Consider the following 19,053-nt stretch of genomic DNA (forward strand, 5'->3'; position numbering starts at 1 on the left):
AGTATTTGGGTGCCCATGAGAAACAGGGATTGGAAAAAACTCATCCAGATACTGGAATGCAGAGAATTAATTTGTAGAGTTCAACATGGACAAAAAGTGATGTCAGTTACACCATGGACATAAGCCAATTTCACCATGTCCAAAATTAAAAGAGGAACTTAGTCTCTATTTTATACACAACAGAAAAGCAAAAAGATGCCATTTAATCTCAATACATTCTAAGAAAACACAATTTCAGCTTCCGATAAAGGACATACTTATTCTTTCTGAATTACATTCTAGAGCCATGTATGACATCATTTCCTTAGCTTGTTAGAATAGAGCTCAACACGAAGCATAATTTGATTTGGATAAATCCAGACTCTTTCAGGAATCAAGGCATTGATTATATGACTTGGTTAAGTGTGCCATACTACTGACATCAAAGTCACAAGTTCAATACACTTATGGGCAACTTTATTAGCTGTGCACACAAAACAGTATTCTAATACATGTAGACAGCCACGGCAAAATAAACTATTCTGGGACTTAATTGTGAGGCCACTAGGCAAGACATGTAAACAGACCATACAATCATGACAAGGTAGTATATACAATGGAAATATACTTTCCCCCCATTATTTCAGCCATTCAGTCTTTTAAAATTCCTTATACATGCCTAACACTTAATCCAGGGGAAATAAAAACCTGTACTGTTTAAATACTTGATATTATTGAAACAGCAAATAAGATTTATTGCCACACTTTGTAGGATAACACATCCTACAGGCCAGCTTAATAGGTAATGTCAGCTAAATTTCCCATTCAAGACCTAAGAAACTCAGCGGGTAGGGAAATCTTGATCCAATTTCACTTAACTCCTTTCCCTGAACCTCTCAGGAAAAAAAAAAATCCAAAACCATTTTATTTTTGACTCGTATCAAAATAAGGTTATTTCCCAGTGACAAAATACCTTACGGGTGATCAAACCAAGTTTGTTTTTCTACAATCCTCCCAACCACAAAGTGGCCTTTGTTTGCTTCTTTAAATTCTAATTACAAAAATAATTACACACTGACACTAAGATTTGCTCTCCAGGCCCCAGTGATTGAATTATATGACTTCTAAGGTGTCTTCCAGTGCTATGGAAGGCCACTACCATATTACCTTATTTCACAATTCTTGTTATAAATTTCTACAAAAGATCAAAACTTACATTTGTACTAAAACTAAACAAACAAACAAAAAGATTTTCATGCACTAAAAAGTGTGAAAAAGGCAGCTATTATTAAAGATCCTATACAGCTGATTTACTTGATACATCAAAGGAAATGCTGTGCGCCCAGTATCAGTGGAAGTTGTCATGCAATGTCAACACTTTGTCCCAGACAAAAGATCTGAACATAATTTCTTTTTAAAAGATTAAACTTAAATAGTTTGGGGTTATTTTCATACATGCTATTATGAAATAAATGATAATAAAGAGTCCATGGAAATAATATTAGAAAGTAGGTTACTTCATATGAATTAAATTTCTCATTTACACAAGGGTACGCATTCAATTAAGTATGTACTGGGGTTATGTCTTAAGTAAATTGCTTATGGATTTAATCTAGTTAAAATTCTATATTTAACAAATGAAATTATTTCATCTACATGCAGATTGCATAAAGATGTCGGAAGGTTATTTAAGAGGCAAACATTTTGCTAGTATGTTGCAATAATTTACCTACAGCTATACATTTTCCGCGACGCTCACCTTCTAATAATAATATATTTCAAATAGGTTTATGACAGTTGGTACTTTGTGGATGAACTGGAAATAAGATGTAGGTGAGGCTGACAGGCGCAAGAAAAAAAAATTCGATGATGGCCTAGAGGCCATTAGAAATAGGGCTTTGAAGGGTCGCATGGTATTTTGTCAGATTCTACAATAGGGAAGAGTTATTCTTTCATCATAGTTGTTTAGTTTTTAACATATTATAAACACATCGGGCAACCTGGGAGTCATGTATCAATGAATCCAATTATCATACCATGAACAAAGGCAGAAGATTGAAAACCCAATTTGAGTGCTACAAAAGAGGTAAAACAAAAGATGACCATTAAAGTAAAACATAATAGAGGTGTAGAAATAATGTTAGATGACCAGTTTTCTGAGTGAAAATGTCATTTCAAACAAATTTATTTCTTTGCTTCATGAGAAAGAGCATTCTAACAGCAGTGTAGCCAGCATACAATCACAATGCTGCAGAACAGTAAATAAGCATGAGCTTTAAAAAATTACAGGGCAGACAAGGGGATGGTAAACTGTTAAAATTATGAAATAGAGTCCAACAAAGCAGTAATAATGTGTGGGTCTCACCATGGGGATAGCAGTTGAGTAGGCCTTTCATGGTGTTAATTATAATAACGGAATGGAAACATTTCAGTTGAGACTAAATATTTTCATGTATTTGTTTTGGTAAACTGCAACTAACTTTACAAATCCCCATATTCCCCTCAGTCAGCACTGGTGCTTCAAGTTTAGATTGTTAAAGGACTTATTTAAAGTTAGTGACACTGATTTGAAGATTTGCCACACAATGGATTGTTTTGAAGGAAATTTGTTACTTCTTCAAAAAAAAATGTGTAAGAGTATCTTCTAGGATTTTAGTTCTTAAAGTTGACTATATCATGGGTAGCGATTAAAATAAAGCTAATACTTAAATATTGCAGACATTCAATAATTGTTGAATGGAAGAATGGATAGATGGGTGGATGGATAAAGGGTCTTAAAGCTTTATCCATTAAATCTGGTGGAGAAATTTCTAGTGGGAGCTAAGGCCTAAAATCTAAAACGAAATATCACAAGGGTGTATTCCTGATAGTCTAATACTAATGAAATCTTATTTAAGCAGCTGAAACAATAAACAATCACTTATTTATATGCTTATATGTATAAGAAACCTTAGGCTCACAAAAAAATATACATGTTTTAAAACAAATCTAAGGCACACAAAGTACTAAAACAAGTCAATGAATTACCCTATTTTACATATTCAAAAGCAGAAATCTACTTGTACAAGATGATGGTTTATCAATGGACATTTTGTTATTTACAATCCCTTCATATTCCTTTACTTGGATTAGTCAAAAGCTTGAAACTGATACTTTGCACCATATATTATTTTAATATAAGCTATAACGAGTTTTTCTTTAGAGAGCTTGCTGGAACTTTTGCACCAAAATTGTGAGTGTTAGAGGTTGTGGGCTTCCTATGGCATTTCCAAGGGAGAAGCACCATTAGGTTTTCCATACTCCCAAGGAATCTGACACTTTGAATGTTATAGCACCTCTGCATTTTAACAAAATCAAGTATTTCATTAAAATTTTTTTCTTGTTCAAAACATTTGGTTTGGGCAATCCCTTTTGTTTTTCTATGAATCAAAAAAGTACTAGGAAAAAATGGGAGGACTAAAATAAATGAAGTGCCTATTTTCCTGTTACCTAGAACATAGGCAATTATCAGAAGAAGAATTATCATTCTTCCAAAACTAATATGCTTAGATAAACTATTTTGGATTAGCTTTTAATGGACAGAACTAAACTTATAATACCAATCCTATTGTTTGATTGGGGTGTTATGATGGTAGGAATTTTTCCCCCAAAATATTTCTACAGAAATTTTATTCTTATTCTGCATCAGAATGACTTTCAGAACAAATAAGGCAATTTGGGATGGGTAGAGTTCCTACTACTCAATTTTTGTATTTCATCACCTTGACACTTTAGAAGCATTTGACTCTTCTGAATCCTATAATGTCTCATCTCCTTTTGAAAACACCCATTCATGGATTATATTGAGAAAGCTAGAATGAAAGTAAATGGGAGCCATTGTTGCTTGATAAATCAGAAGAGACCACTCTTACTTAGTTCCAAAGAAAATGTTAATCAATATTGGTGATATGCTGTCAAATTCCAATTTTAGAGATAATTAACAATTTTTGCATGATCTACTTTATGAGAGTAACTAATATCTGAATGAAAAAGGACACATTAAAAAAACAGAAACCATATACATGATTAGAATACATATTTCAGTTAACAAGATGGAACTCTACACAGCAAGAATAAATGATTTCTCTTGTATGCAAATATGCACAAACAACAGACAATAGGATTCTTATACTATACTATTTCAAGTTACTTTTAAAAATAGAAAGTGCTTTTAAAATATATATTTACAATCTATGAACAGCCTCCAACCATTACTAACAATAATGAATTAATTATTTTATATAGGAGAGATATTTTGAGAGAGAAAACATTTCATTGGTTTACTTCAAAGGAATATGTCGATTTTCTAGCAATGATTGGAAGATGTTGGAACGATGGCACCATGAAATTATAATTCAGCTTATTTTTAACTGTGTGGATGTGGTTAAGCACCAGGAGCTGTGTAGAGTTAACACTGTGTATCTTGATTACATCATAACACATGACCTGTTAAAATCCTCTAAAAATGACTCTTTTTCATAGTAAACAGACTTAATTTAAAGCACCAACTGAGTGATTCTATCAAGGTTAACACCTAACCAAAACATTTCTTTATGTATTTAAAACTATAAAACTTTTATTTTTGCTTAAAATGTGCGCCTTCTACCAATTGTCAAAATATAGTCACAGTTAAGAAATACCCACCCTATTTTTTTTTTTTTACCTCAGCCTTCGAATGGGTGAGATGAAGATATAGTAAACGACAACATGACTTTCTTTTAACAGCACCTTGAAAAAATACACTGCACTAGCAAAGGCATTAAGAAAGGGAGAAAAGCCTTCAGACCCAATGGTTATAGGGCCCTGCAACATGTGTGAGAGCATAAGGGGACACAGTGACAACATTGTCATGGGTTAATGTTAATGCTTTATGAGAAGGAATTTGGTTCAATTCATTAACTTCAGGGGACAGTTCAGGACCTTCATTAGCTGCCTGATCTTTCTGCTCTGAGGCCTTAGTTTTCTTATTTTTAGCTTCTTTAGCCTCGAATTTAATCTTGTTTAGTTCAAAACCGTGTTGGGGTTTATTCAGGTTTTTGTGCTGGTAGAAGACAAGGGAGAGGCGTGTAGGATGATTCCGGTTTGGGTGTTGGACAGGAGTTGTAGCATGAAGCTCTCGCCGGGCACACTCAATCAAAACAGAGCCATGAGCAGGTGCTATTGCCACCCCACCAATATTGGCATCCAAGAAGATGTGCTCACTGTCAGACCAATACTCATCAATGTGGGGTAATTTCTCCTCAGCAGGTGACAGGGGGTCGTCTGATAGGGGGTCATCTGATAGAGGCTCATCTGCTTCAGAATGTTGCTCATCTTCTTCCATCACAGAGGAAGCAAGTTCTGGAGGAGAGGTGATGAATGGGGGCTGCTGGTTTGGTTGATTAGAAGTTAGCTGCTCAGATGAACCAGTGGGAGGCTCAGAATAAACCAGGGAATCTGACATGGGAGTAGACAAGGTGGGAAGAGGGCCCACTTCACCAGGCTGTGCGATTCCAGTGCATTCCCCAGCAGCAGCATTAGCACCACTGTGTCTTGCAGAAGGCATTGTGCAGTGGGGATTGCTACTTCTTTCTGAAAACCCGTACGAAACTGATGCACCGTTCTTAAAAGGAGATGGTGTGGTTGAAGCAGTCTTAGGCAACCAGGAGAGGCCTGGAGATAAGTTTGCCTCTTTCACTGGGTGAGGAATGGATGGGGTCAGTGAATAGGTTTTAGTGTTGTCCAAACCTTTGAAGATAAAATTGGGTTCAGATTCACTTTTTATTTCAGGTTGCAAGGTCTCAGTTTTATTCCCTAAACAGAGAAAAGGACACCAAATGTGAGGATAAGCACAAACTACTTTGGTAGTTGCTGTCTTTAAAGACTATTTTTTAAAAGCAGTACAAAGAATAATATAAAATATAACAAGACAATGATGATGGCAATGTTGGTCAGTTTTGTTGTATTTACTTTATCAAACACACATGAATACATTAATAATTGGATATAGTTTGGTATGCTTTATCACCTAATAATTTTCCTTAAAGAATTCTTCCCTTTCAAAATAATCATAAATAAACACACAGATTTAGCTAAATGGATGACCACTGTTTAAAATAGTAACGACCTAATTGGCTACGAAGTAAATATTAAAACCATATATTGGAATAAAATGCAGGTAGGTAACAATATGATGACATAGAGCAATATTTAACTACTCAAAGAGATGTTTACATTTTAGGTACTGTATGATCTCATAGTCAAAAAACTACAAATAAATAATAGTTGATAAATATTTCTGTATAATCAATGCATCATAACCAGCAAAGTAAATAATTAGGCAAAGGGAAGTCACGTAAAATTTTAGTTGAAAATAAGCCACCTGTAACCCTGAAAAACACATACAGTTAAGCTTGTTTCTCATTGAGTAGGGTAGATCGTTATTATCACATTGGCTAAGGTAGGTAACTGCTCAGACGTACCCACACAAACATCACATCAAATGGAAAAAACATTTTGTGAGAACATTCTCCCTGTTTTAAAGTGCTAAAAAAATCTGGGAAGTGCAAAAGCAGAGAATTTTAGGACCAAAAAATAGAAAAAAATGGCCATATTTTAAAATAACAATATAATAGCAAACATCTAATTCAGAAGATCTGCAATTTTTCCCTCAGTTGATACACCCTGGAGACACAATAGTTTTCATTTCTAAAGAGAACTTATACAAAGGACCCAAGGAGTAAGTACATCAAGAAACTTGTGCTACTATCTGTAGCTGCACCTATTATTATAGAGGTTAAGTTGTCAACAAATATAAATCATGGAAAGATTATAATAGTGACGAATCTTTTACTGAGCTGGATAAAACTATGAAAAAAGTTCTTAAGGATAAAATCACAAAAGGATGAGAGCCAAATATAGTGCATATAGCTACTAATAAGGCATATATTATTTTAAAAATAGCATGTAAAGATACTATCTATTGGGGAATGAATGACACCAAGTTGAAAATGATAATGACTGCTATTAACAAGCAGCATGGAACTAGATACGTAAATCTTAAACTAAACCTAAATAAATATCTGTTAAACGGAGCTACAAGCAAAAAGGAATAATACTCCCTGCCTTTCCTCTTCACTATCTCTTTATTGAATCTTTCCCAGCATTGTATAAATGCCTGGACTGCCATTTCTCTCATTTTAAAACAAACAAACTCTCGTCTAAATATAAAAACCAAGGAAGTTAAGGAACATCCTCTAATTCTAAGTTTGAATACCAGTATAAATTAATGGTGCAGCTTTCTCTTTAGGCTCCTTGGAGAAATGGCTGATTTTAGATATGGGGCAGGATTATATAAGATGAGACTGGAACATCTTGTTAGAACATATCCTAAGCAAGCTATCAAAGACAATCGGGGTTATAACAAAAATTCAGACGTCAGCTTCATGGGTTTCTACTGACTACAGATGGGACAATTTGAGGATTGTCTTTAAAAGCTTTTTTAAATTTAGTTGGAAAAAAACTCTACTTAATATGCACTGAAATATAAAACTATGTTTAAAAAAAAAACACACAAGATCAAAATATTAATTAAAAAAAAAAATTGACCACACTGGAAAATGCTGGAGAACTAACTTTATTCTGAAAACTTGTGAATAAAATCAAATAGCTAAGTATTCTGATTTCCCTATATGAACCATATTTCAGAATTAACAAGTTATAGATATGGATAACATTTTTTTAAAAAAAGAAAATCGACTAACAAATGGAAAAAGAATGACAGACTTTCTTACTTCTAATAAAGAATGTAGAGTACGACCATAAATATTTCTAAAACCATTAGGTAAAAAGCTGACAGGATACATTATAATCAGTGAATCAGTTTGACAACACCTGGCACACACATCAGTCTCAACATCATGAAAGGAGATACCATCAGACACTATGTATTCCCTGATGTGAAGAAACAGAAATGTATACATCACTGATAGTGTTCTTGCCATAGTAACTTAAAAAACAAAAAAAATGAAGCTGAATTTGTCTCTACATGACAATAGTTCCTGCTACAGGAAAAAAGAAAAAAGAGAAAAGGAGAAAGAATGTAAACTTTAAATTAAAAAAAAAAAAGTATGGGAGACATATCAACTAAATCTACTGCATTACCTTGTTTGGGTAGTGATTTAAACTAACCAAATGTAAAAAACAAAAAATCAACTAGGAGACAAATGAAGCAATTTTAAACACTGATTGGTATTAATGCATTTTTTAAATTGGGGGTTAGTTTTAGGTATTGTGGTTATAAAAATTCCTTATCTTTTAGTGACACATAACAATGAATCAATGGATAATGGGATATGACTTCTGCAATTTGTTATTTTAAAAATCTAAGGGGTAGGGCCTGGGTAAAGGTATAGAGGAAATAAGAATGGCTCTGTATTGAAATCTTTTTAAACTGGGAGCCTATGAGGGATGTGGAATCCATTATATAATTAATTCGCTTTGTACATTAAAAAAAATTCCATTTAAAAAAAGAATCTCAATCAATTAATCTCCTTTTTAGCCAACCACAAGAATTTCTCCCATTTTTCTCCCATTTCCCTGTAAATCCACTTTATTCATTCTTGTCATCACTTTACTGAATCTGCTCTCTAGAGGCCTTCAAATCTAAAAGTCTCAGTCTTCATTTCATTTGACACAGGAGTAGCATTTGACATGGTTATCACTCCGTCCTTGAAACACTACATACATTCTTGTCATTTCACTTTTCCTCATCAGACATATCAAGTCTCTCTTGCTGGTTCCATCCTCATCTCTGAAGTCTCTACAAACTGAGACTTCTCATGATTTGTGCTTGACCAAATTTATTTTCTGTCTCCTTCAATTTCTCTATTTCATTCATTCTCATGGCTTTAAATACTACCTCTGTGCAGCTGACCTACTAAATCATATCTCCAGCCTGAACCTCTTCTTTGAACTACTCTTATTCAGCTGCTTACCTAACATCTAGACTTGAATGTCTGTCTGACAGGTGTTTTGAACTTGGCATGTTGAAAAGTGAGCTTCCGATCTCTCTCTATATCTTTGCAAATCTGTGCTTCTCTCCCCTTTCCTCATGACACGTTGGTGGTTTCTCCACCTTCCAGTTTACTTAGGCCAATAACATCAGGGTAAATAATGAAACTTCTTTTTGTCTATACTCCAGATTCAATCTATCAGAATTCTGTTGACTCTACCTTCATAACATATCCAGGATCATATATTTCTCATGCCCTCTTCTTTAGCCACTTTCGTCCATGCTCCATCATCCCTGAGTTGTTAGAATAGCCTTGTTTCCACCCTATTTTTCTATTTTTTGTCCCAGCTTACTCTAGTTTTAACTGAGTAACCATAATGTTTGATTTGAGTCATATCATAGACCTTCTCTATTCTGAAATCTCCAGTAACTTTCTTCTCACTCACAATAAAGGCCAAAGTCTTTACAGCAATCTACGAAGCCTGAGATGAATCGCTCAGACCCCCTTCCTACCTTTCTGCTCTCATCTTCTACTGCTTTCCCAATAACCAACAAGCGGTTATCTTCTCGTGTTAAAGTACAAACCCGATAGGAGGCCACAATAGCCTCCTTGTTTACATGATGTATTCAGGTAAAATCCTGCCTCCTGACTTTTGCACTTGCCATTTTCTCTTCCTGGAATGCTATTTCTCCAAATAAAAATACCACTAATTTTCATTTCCTTTAGAACTTTACTCAAATGTCTCAGTCTTAGTGAATCCTTCTGACAATTCTATTTAGACGGAATTCTTTTACAGCACTATCTCCTCTCTTATATAACTTAAAATGATGCTAAAAGTCATCAAGGAAGACTTTAAATGATGTCATTTCATGTATGCCAAGAAGAAGAAGTTGGGCTTCAAAATAGATGGAGAACAAAAAATAAGAACATATTTTTAAAATAAACATAATAGAAAAAATACTAAGAAATACAGATAGTACACTTTTCTGTTGACTTTTGTTTGGTAAGTGTGTAGAAATATATTCAGTGTCACAGTTTGAACTCTAAATAGCTATATTAAAAAACAAATGAGATATATGAACAACTAGCTAACTTAATTGATTAATTCATATCTGACCTAAAGTTTTTCTTTTCATAATGCCTCATTACTAATAGAGTAGCAAAGATAAAGGAGAGGAAGAATAAGGTGCAAAGGAAGCTCTAAATTTCTGCCAATGAAAGTTGTACTAGAAAATTAGCAGGGACACAGGCCTCACCTAAAAGTGGCAGCGATAAAGCCTTACTGTTGTTTGTCATCGAGTTATTCTTCCGCTTGATTCGAGGAATGAATTTCTTCTCTACAGCCCTTATCTTATGCGCGAGAACCTCCGTCATCATTGCTGCTCTCTTCTTCCCAGAACGAGGAACTGGCTGAGTAAACCGTGTTCTTTTTTTGCGGCGGGGTGTAAGGACCTCAATGGCTCCGGATCTGATCTTGGCTTCCATTCCTTCCCTTGAGCCAAACTCATCTGTGTCTGAAAGTTTATAAAGGGGTAGCACATGCAGCTGCTCATCTTGTGGAATAACACCCAACAAACGGTTATCTTCTCGTGTTAAAGTACAAACCTGATAGGAAGAAAACAGGAAATGGAAAATATAGGTCCTGCACATTCATCGCAGTTATTTTTACCTTCTTGCTGCCATAGTGAAAGGGACTTGTATTCCCATTTTATTTTCAATTGGTCATTGCTGCTATATGAATTTTTGAGATATATCAAGGGACCCAACACTATTCAGTTGTAGTAACTTATCAATTGTAAGCAGACAAGGGTAATTTTGAGTTGATTTCATAAGTAAATGAAAATATACATGTTTATATATTTAATGATATTTTAAATGTCAAGCCTTCTGTATGTTACATTTCATCTTATAATTGTCTAAGTTAAGGAACAGTTACTAAACTGCCTTCATATTAAATATTAATGATTAAGAAGACATTACTCAAGCTCATACATCACCCTATTTCTTAATATTTAAATACTGCCATTCCTTGGGTAGAGAGAGCTTAACTATGATGAATTTTATAATTTGTTGTTTTTCCTCTAGAATTTTTTCACTTCTGTCTATAAGTGGAATTTATCTACAGATATTTTTTCCTGCCCTTTCTGTCAGGGTGATATTTTTCTTCAATATGTAAATAGACAGATATTAATAAAACAAAAGAAGAAATGCAAGAGAATTCCTCTTCTAGAAGGACTTATATTCTAATAGTTTAAAAAAATAACCAAAATATTTTACCTTGATAAATTTTATCTCCTTGCTCCATTTTGCTCCTATTCTGGGTAGGAGCATATCAATAATTTTGTCTGTCTGTCTTTCTTTTGGACGTGAAATAGGACAACTTAAGAAAATTTGTCTTGAATATGCCCAGTCTCAACCCTTCTCCTTTTTTAAAATTATTTTTATTCATTGTAGAGAAATTAAAATACAGAACTATATACAGAAAATTTGACCTGATACTTAATATTAATATTTTCCTACATAAACTAATAATATTTTAATAATAATTTTGAACTGTCATTAAAGACCCATTAAAATACATTCAATGACTTAACAATTTTTCATTAAAAACATTTTCCCAGAGCTAAGAGTGCTTTCTAAAACAGCAGAGATGTTATTAAGACTCAAAATAAATGAAATTGCCAGATTTGATTTTCAAGATTAATATAATTTGGTGGATACAGATGATACAATAAGGCAAACAAAAAGTTTAAAAAATCACACCATTTTCTCAATATCTATAGTTACATTTACTTGCAAGGCTTGAAATATTGAACTTTCGACTACAATTTGTTAATTTTTTAAAAAGTAGTTATGTAAAAAATTTGAAACTTCCACCAGCAAATGTTTACATCAATCAATTTATTTGTCCGTAGGGAGGCTAAGAAGCAGACAAAAACTAGAAATGAGGAACATAATTAGAAAGACTGGGGAAACAGACAGGAAGAAGAGTTGGCAGTAGAATTTTAAGAGTTCGGGTTTCCGAAGATGAAGAAATCTCGAACTATACCAAGTTCTAGTAAGAGCCTCGTTGCATGAATAATGAGAGCAGTGGAAGAATGAGTAAAGGATAACATGTGAGAGAGAAGCACAAGAATTTAGTTTGACTCTGAACCTAATCCAGGCTGATCACAGATACTCTGTTATGAGGCAATTCAGGTAAAATGATGAACCAAGCGATGATGATAAACCACTTTCTGACTAAGATTCATCTGGACAGATTTATAGAATTTCAACATCTGAAAATAATACTGGTCTCAAAGACTATAGTCATAATCAGTGAAGAGGACTGATATGCAAAAATGTTACTTCATCTCCTTAAGCTGTCGCTGATAAGCTTCACTGACCAGTGATAATCAGATTGTGCACTTCAAATCACACTGTAAGAGCCTGTAGCTGTCTTTCATATATGGTTGACTGAAGAAACTGATGTGGTGCAAAAGAGAGGCAACCACTCTCTATTAATCTCTTTTACTAGATGAAAGGAAAATAATTACTTGAAGTAAACTCATTTTCCTTACAGAAGGACTATTGCATAATTTTCTCCAGGGTCTCCTACTTAAGTTTATCTCTTGATTGACTTTACACTATAATCATGTGATTCTTTTAATGGCTGTGAATGTAGTATGGACACCTAAATGCAAATATTTCTGATAATTTTGGAATATTAATGTAATTTTATATTTCTGCTAAGAATTAATAAGCATAAAAATAATGATAAATTTGGCACAGTTCTCTTACAAAAACCCTTGTGGTACAGATGGCAAAAAGAAAGTAAACTGCTTAACTTCTATAGACCAGTTTGATAGCAGAGAATTGTTTTTATTTCTACCTCCCAGCAAACATATCGCAATTAAAGATATAATTCAAGACTTTCAACAAAATGTTTGTTTAAAGCTAGATCTGTACCTTTTGGAAGTACTTCGATGACCATTTAAATTAACGCTGTTGATATATACGCTATGTGGAATGGGCCATAAAATATGATTTGTTACCACACTCATATTTAAGGACCTCAGCCTAAGCATATAGCAATGGAACTCTTAGAATCAAAAGACACCTAGGTACATACCACAGTGCTTCCATTGTTCATGTTGTGGATGTCCCTGTGGGGATGGGCACAGAAGTCTAGGCAAGCAGTGACCCCAGAGAAAGGACGACCTTCTTTGCTGCCAAGCCGACATTCTCGGGCAACATGTTCATATTCCACCTAAAAAAGAATGTATGACATACAGTTTAAGAGATAGAAAAAAAACACTTTCAGCAAAGACTAAAAATCACTTTCTGACAAAGTTCATAGACTTATACCTTAATTTCAGAGATTTTGAGACTACAGTGTATTTATTGCATTGAATACGTAGCTAACATTCGGGATTAAGAGTTTGAGACTACATGGGTAAAATGACAAGTACCGACCAAGACTGAAGGCAGGGTGAGGACACTAGTACCTGCTGGTGGTGGATACATAAGTAGCCTGAATCATTCTATTTGGAAGAAAGACTAATGTAGTGCATTAATCATGCGTGCAGAGTTTTCAATGTGTATAAAAAGTAGATATACATATGTATTAATGAACCGATACAGAAAATAAATTTATAAGATTTTTAAATGAAAAGCTGGGAATTGATCAGAAAGCATGTTATTCATAATACAAATAAACCACAGATTTTAAAAGTATGAACTTCTGGTTATGTTTTAAAAAATTTATACTTATACTTTGTCTGATATATGATCTGCAAATATTTCCTCTCATTCTGTGCTTGTCTTTTTTAAAAAAAAATTTGCCCCCTCCAAGCTTTATTAAGATATTACTGACATATAACATATGTAAGTTTAAGGTATACGATATGATTAGATATAAGTATGTATTGTAAAATGATCACCACAATAAGGTTAACTAACATCTCAATTCTTTCATATAATTATGATTATTTTGTGTTTATAGTGATAACATTTAAGATCTTGTAAAAACTTTTAAGTACATAACACTTGTTATTAATTCACATATGTATTAGATGCCCAGATTTTATTTAACTTGGAGCTGGGAGTTTATACTCCTTGACCGATATCTTCCCCCACCCTACCATTTATTTCCTCAATGACGTCCTTTGAAGCACAAAATTTAAATATGTTTTTAATTTAAAAATTTTGATGATTTTTTCATTTCATTTTTAGATTGTGCATTGCTAGTGTATAAAAACCCAATGATTTCTGCATATTGATCTTGTATCCAGAAACCTTGCTGAACTCACTTGTTAGTTCTAATAGTGTGTGTGTATATGCCTCAATATCTTCTACATACAGGATCATACCATTGGCAAGTAGAGATAGTTTTATCTTGTCTTTTTTAGTCTGAATTCCTTTTCATTGCTCAATTGCCCTGACTAGAATTTCCAGGAAAATGTTTAAAATGTTTAACAGAAGTGATGAAAGTAGACATTCTTATCTTGTTCCAGGTATTAGGCAAAAAGCTTTTAGTCTTTTATCATTAATTATGATGTTAGCTGTTGAGTTTTTCAGAGATGTGCTCTTTCAGACTAAAGCAATTCCCTTCTATTGTTAGTTTGTTGAGTGTTTTTATTATGAAAGAGAGTTGGATTACTCACTGCCTTTTCTGCATCTACAGAGGATTCAGGCGGTTTCTGTCCTTCGTTCTACTAATATGGTTTATTACATTAATTAATTTTCATGTGTTGAACCAATCATACATTCCTGTTTTTATAAGTTTTATTTCTAGAAATAAACATAATTCTGTCATTCTGGAGTTTTATTCAATTACCATAATAGCAAGACTTAAAAAAAAAAAAACTTAGTAATTTTGGATCTATCCAATAAAAACAAACATACAATAAAGTTCAAATTGGAAAAGTTTTTCTATTAAAACTTTTGCTTATGTAGAAATTTCAACTGTTTAAAGAGCACCATCAAGGTCCTAAAACATACCTGGTTCTGGTAAGCAACTGGAGCATACTGCTTATAAACTGGAGCTAATTGTGTAGCCAAACTCTGTAAATTATCTTCAAGGTTTTTTTCCTATAGGAAAAGACAGTCCATAAAAGTTGTTTCACAATGACATGTAAGATGAATTTAAGGTATGAAAATGAATCACAGATCATTGCTGACATGTGCTTGATGCACAATTCATACTTACCCTGATAAAAGACCTACCGTAGAAAATAATATGGATTTTTTTTTAAGTCTATACTATTAGTGATTGTTATGCTTTAATTTAGTCTTTTGAAATTAAAATTCTATGTTATAAGCTAATTTGAAATTTAAATGGTGTTAGAGATAAGTTGCAAAACTGCTCACATGTTATTGAAAATGAGAACTACATTTTATATTTTTTCAGTGGTACTGAACACTTGAAGTAAATCAAAACAAGGTTGTTGCTGGCAAGGGGTGATATCAAAGTAAAGAATCCTGACACAGAGCAACAACTTTAACAGATGGGAGGGTAATACACATAAGGCACATACCATATATCAGGTCCTGAGATAGGAGCTTCAAGTGGGCTACTGATTGTCTAAAAACAGTTTCCTTTTCTACACCATAATGGCTACAAATTGAAGAAGGTTTGGTAGGACTGTGAGGGAAGATTAACACCATTACCAAGTATCTGAATTGCTATTGATAATAAAAACATATAGACTTTTTTAAAGGAAAAGTGTCATGGTGAGAGTCTCCATTAAAAATGTCACTAATGACAGTATGAGGTTTGAAGCAGAGAAGGAGACTTTGGAAACAATAGTTGAAAGATCACTGTGATAGCTTTTCAGAGGTAATTATAATCCTAAATCAAGTCAAAGACTTAGTAAAAATGATCAGTCACATCTAAGGAAGACAACTGAAGGGAAATTGAGAACAAGGATGAAGGAGGGACTTAAAGTTTGAAGCTTCTGCCTCATTTGAAACTTGGTGGAAACCAAGAACACAGAAAGATTTTCATATGGATCAGTTCACCTCTGATATGCAACAGATTATTATAAAAGCCAAATCCACACAGCAATGTAGACATAGGAAGTTAATTCTTGAGTGGTTTTAACAAGCCTCATTCTTGGCAATTATAAAGCATCAGTTATAACCCTTTTGGTTTCCTTCTGATTTATGTTGATGCTTTCATTAAAGAAGAAATTCATGTATATAAGGTCTATCTCTGGATTACTTTGCTCCATTCACCTTTCTACTTAACTATTACTGAATGTAGCTTAATAAATACAGTCAGGAATGTTAGCATCCTAGATTAAAAACACTTCCTGGCTACATTACTTATTCCATTTATTTGGGGAAAACTTTAGAATTGTGATTTAAATACAGATTTTGATTGTTTTCTAACATATGAAATATTGGGTAGAGTGCATTAATTGTGTTTTACTGCTAGTAGAATATTATGAACCATACAGTGTCACAGGTAGACTAATTTGACATCATATGAAATACCTCATTTATTGGGTAGAAATGTTGAAAAAAAGTAGGCAAATAGAAACAAATCATATAAAGTTTGTTACTACTGGTATCATTTTATAAATTAAGGCTCATTCAAATTGTGAAAATCCTGACTTTCTAATTGTTTCATTAGAATAAATATGTATGTCAGATACAAAATTTCTTCTTTTCAAATCTGTCTTTACCTGCTGGGGCTCAAGCCAACATCTCTCTACTTTTCTCACCCTTTTCTGATCTCTAAGACCATCAAATTCACATCCATGGCTACAATTAACCACCTGGACCATAGATCACCCCTTGAGTTTTGGATTCTTATTATTATTGACCTGACAGCCTTACTTGGAATTTCCTTAAGGGATAGCCAACCTATTGTGTCTTAAATAAATTCATAATCTGTCCTCTACAAACTGGACACTATTTCAGCATACGCTTTGTCAAGAAATAGCACAACCAACTAAAAAATCTTTCAAGAGAAATCACTGTTCACCATTTCCTCTCTCACTACCATAATCCAAGCCACTATTAGCCCATCCTGGACAAAATTAGCTAGCTAATTTTGCTAAACCCACTCTCATTCAACTCTAAAACCCTTCAGTGATCTTCCAAAACCTTGACATAGCTTACAAGAACGCTGCATGGACCTCACTCTCCCTTGCCTGCTGAGCTTCATTCTGGCCTTCTGTCAGTTCCTGGAATGAGCAATGCTTCTTCCTGTATTATAAGCACTATATAAATGTTACTCATTATCAATAATAACCATAAGCAAAAACTGATCTCACATTTATTAATAACAGTATTATCATTGTAGAATAAAAATGAGTCATGTCAATATTACTAATATATTTATATATTAACAGACAGTTTCAACATACTATAATATTTAGAAAGAAGACAACTAGTTAATTTTAAGGGAGAGCTGACATCACATTATCAAGTGTTCTGATCTTTGAACATGGTATTTTTTCATTTTCAGGTATTTTATATCTTTCTTATTAAATTTTTATAGTTTTCTCCCTAAAGTCTAACATACTTCTTGTTAGACTTCTATGGTACTTTATATGCAACTGATAGTTCTCTCTCTCTCATTTTTTCCTTGTTTTATTGCAGTAGATGGGAACTCTTAGAAAATGCTAAATAACTTTAATTACTTCTTTTCAGTGATCATTATTTAATTCTGAGCTTTTTTGAAAAATGTTACATTCATTTTATTACAGATGTAGTTGGATTAATTCCTGTTGTTTTGGTTTGGTTTTCTATTTATCCTATATCCTAAGATTCTGTAAACTCCTTTTGCTGATTTATAAATGGATGGTTTTCTTTTTAAAGATTATTCCCACAACTAGTTCAAAGCTATAAATTCTGTTTCCATTCATCTAAAAATTTTTAAACATGCACTTTTCCAAATGTTTTTCTGATATCTAGAGCAGTGTTTTCCAAGCTGTGGGCCATGAAATCAGTTTAGTAGGTCACAATTAGCATTCAAAAAATGTAATTTTATCAAAAATATTATACTGCATCATAGTGATACTTAGCAATAACCATATTATACATTAAATTATTTTTAAAAATATTTTCTTTGTTACATATAATAAGGCCAAATCTTCTTTTCTGATAATTTTGTTTTACTTACTTATATATATCTATCTGTACAGTGGTTTGTGATATAAAATGTTTTTTACTCTTAGTCACAGCTCAAAGTTTGAAAAACACTGATCTTAGAGTTAATCAGTATCTAAATACTCCCCACTCCAAACAAAGCATAAAACATTACCACACTTAGTTCTTATAGGTGCCCCACCCTGCCTCCCACTGCCTACCCACCCCTGAGTTGTTAAGAGTATGGAATTATACTTAAAGGTTATTATTTTTAATTTAAAAATGTAAGTACTCAACTTATTTAAACTTAACAGTAAGGTTGACTAATTTCTTTGCTCACCATGGCCTCGTGTCCCGGACAGATTGCTTCCGGTTTCATATATCTTCTTTCTGGATTACGTCCTTTAGTAATTCTTTCATAGTAGCTCTGTGGGTAGTAAACTTTCTGAGTCTTTGAAATGTTGGCAAATGGCTTTATTTATTTTTCCTACTTTGGTTGGGTATAAAATTCTAAGTTCTTTTAACAATGATTCTCTCCGGGGTTAGGGGAGAAGGAGGAGGGAGCCAGAGACAATTGGAATTTGGGTTGCTAATTGAAGACGTTACCTAATTTGGTTAGAATTTTAAACTATTTACATATATATACATATTTACTCTTTTGTCACTACTATTTAATATTTAAATTTTTTACTATTTAAAAACACTTTAAAGGAATGTACTTATATAACCATTGTTGAATTCAAAAGTAAAAAGGACACTTACATGTAAGGGGGAGCTTGGATCAATTCTAAATCTTCTAGGGCTTGGGCTTCTACCAAATTTGCAGCCATTGAAATACATACTCCATGAACAGCCGAAAGAGAATGAAGCTCCACAAGTCTCTGGATCAATTCCTTGACATGTACAGGTACGACTGTAAGATGGTAATTGCAAGGGAATCAAGTGATAAAACAGGACACTT

The 19,053-nt window shown here is 33.3% G+C and overlaps 1 protein-coding gene across 3 annotated transcripts in view; it reads right to left on the bottom strand.

Annotated features, from left to right (window-relative positions):
- Positions 1 to 3,890: 3,890 nt before the first annotated feature.
- TET1 (tet methylcytosine dioxygenase 1) overlaps positions 3,891 to 19,053 on the bottom strand; it is a 106,013-nt gene continuing 90,850 nt past the window's right edge. The window contains exons 8-13 of one of the 3 annotated variants that reach the window (XM_036222601.1): positions 18,855 to 19,005; positions 18,433 to 18,519; positions 14,994 to 15,083; positions 13,123 to 13,260; positions 10,268 to 10,616; positions 3,891 to 5,811 (exon numbers count right to left, since the gene is read on the bottom strand). In XM_036222601.1, coding sequence (XP_036078494.1) covers positions 4,799 to 5,811; positions 10,268 to 10,616; positions 13,123 to 13,260; positions 14,994 to 15,083; positions 18,433 to 18,519; positions 18,855 to 19,005 — 1,828 coding nt within the window. In that variant the 3' untranslated portion in view covers positions 3,891 to 4,798. Of the gene's footprint in view, positions 5,812 to 10,267; positions 10,617 to 13,122; positions 13,261 to 14,993; positions 15,084 to 18,432; positions 18,520 to 18,854; positions 19,006 to 19,053 lie in introns of those variants that run through there. The other 2 variants (XM_016127337.2, XM_036222602.1) reach the window with 2 other exon arrangements.

The sequence above is a fragment of the Rousettus aegyptiacus genome, unplaced genomic scaffold (assembly GCF_014176215.1).
Source record: "Rousettus aegyptiacus isolate mRouAeg1 unplaced genomic scaffold, mRouAeg1.p scaffold_m13_p_6, whole genome shotgun sequence".
Classification (NCBI taxonomy): domain Eukaryota; kingdom Metazoa; phylum Chordata; class Mammalia; order Chiroptera; family Pteropodidae; genus Rousettus; species Rousettus aegyptiacus.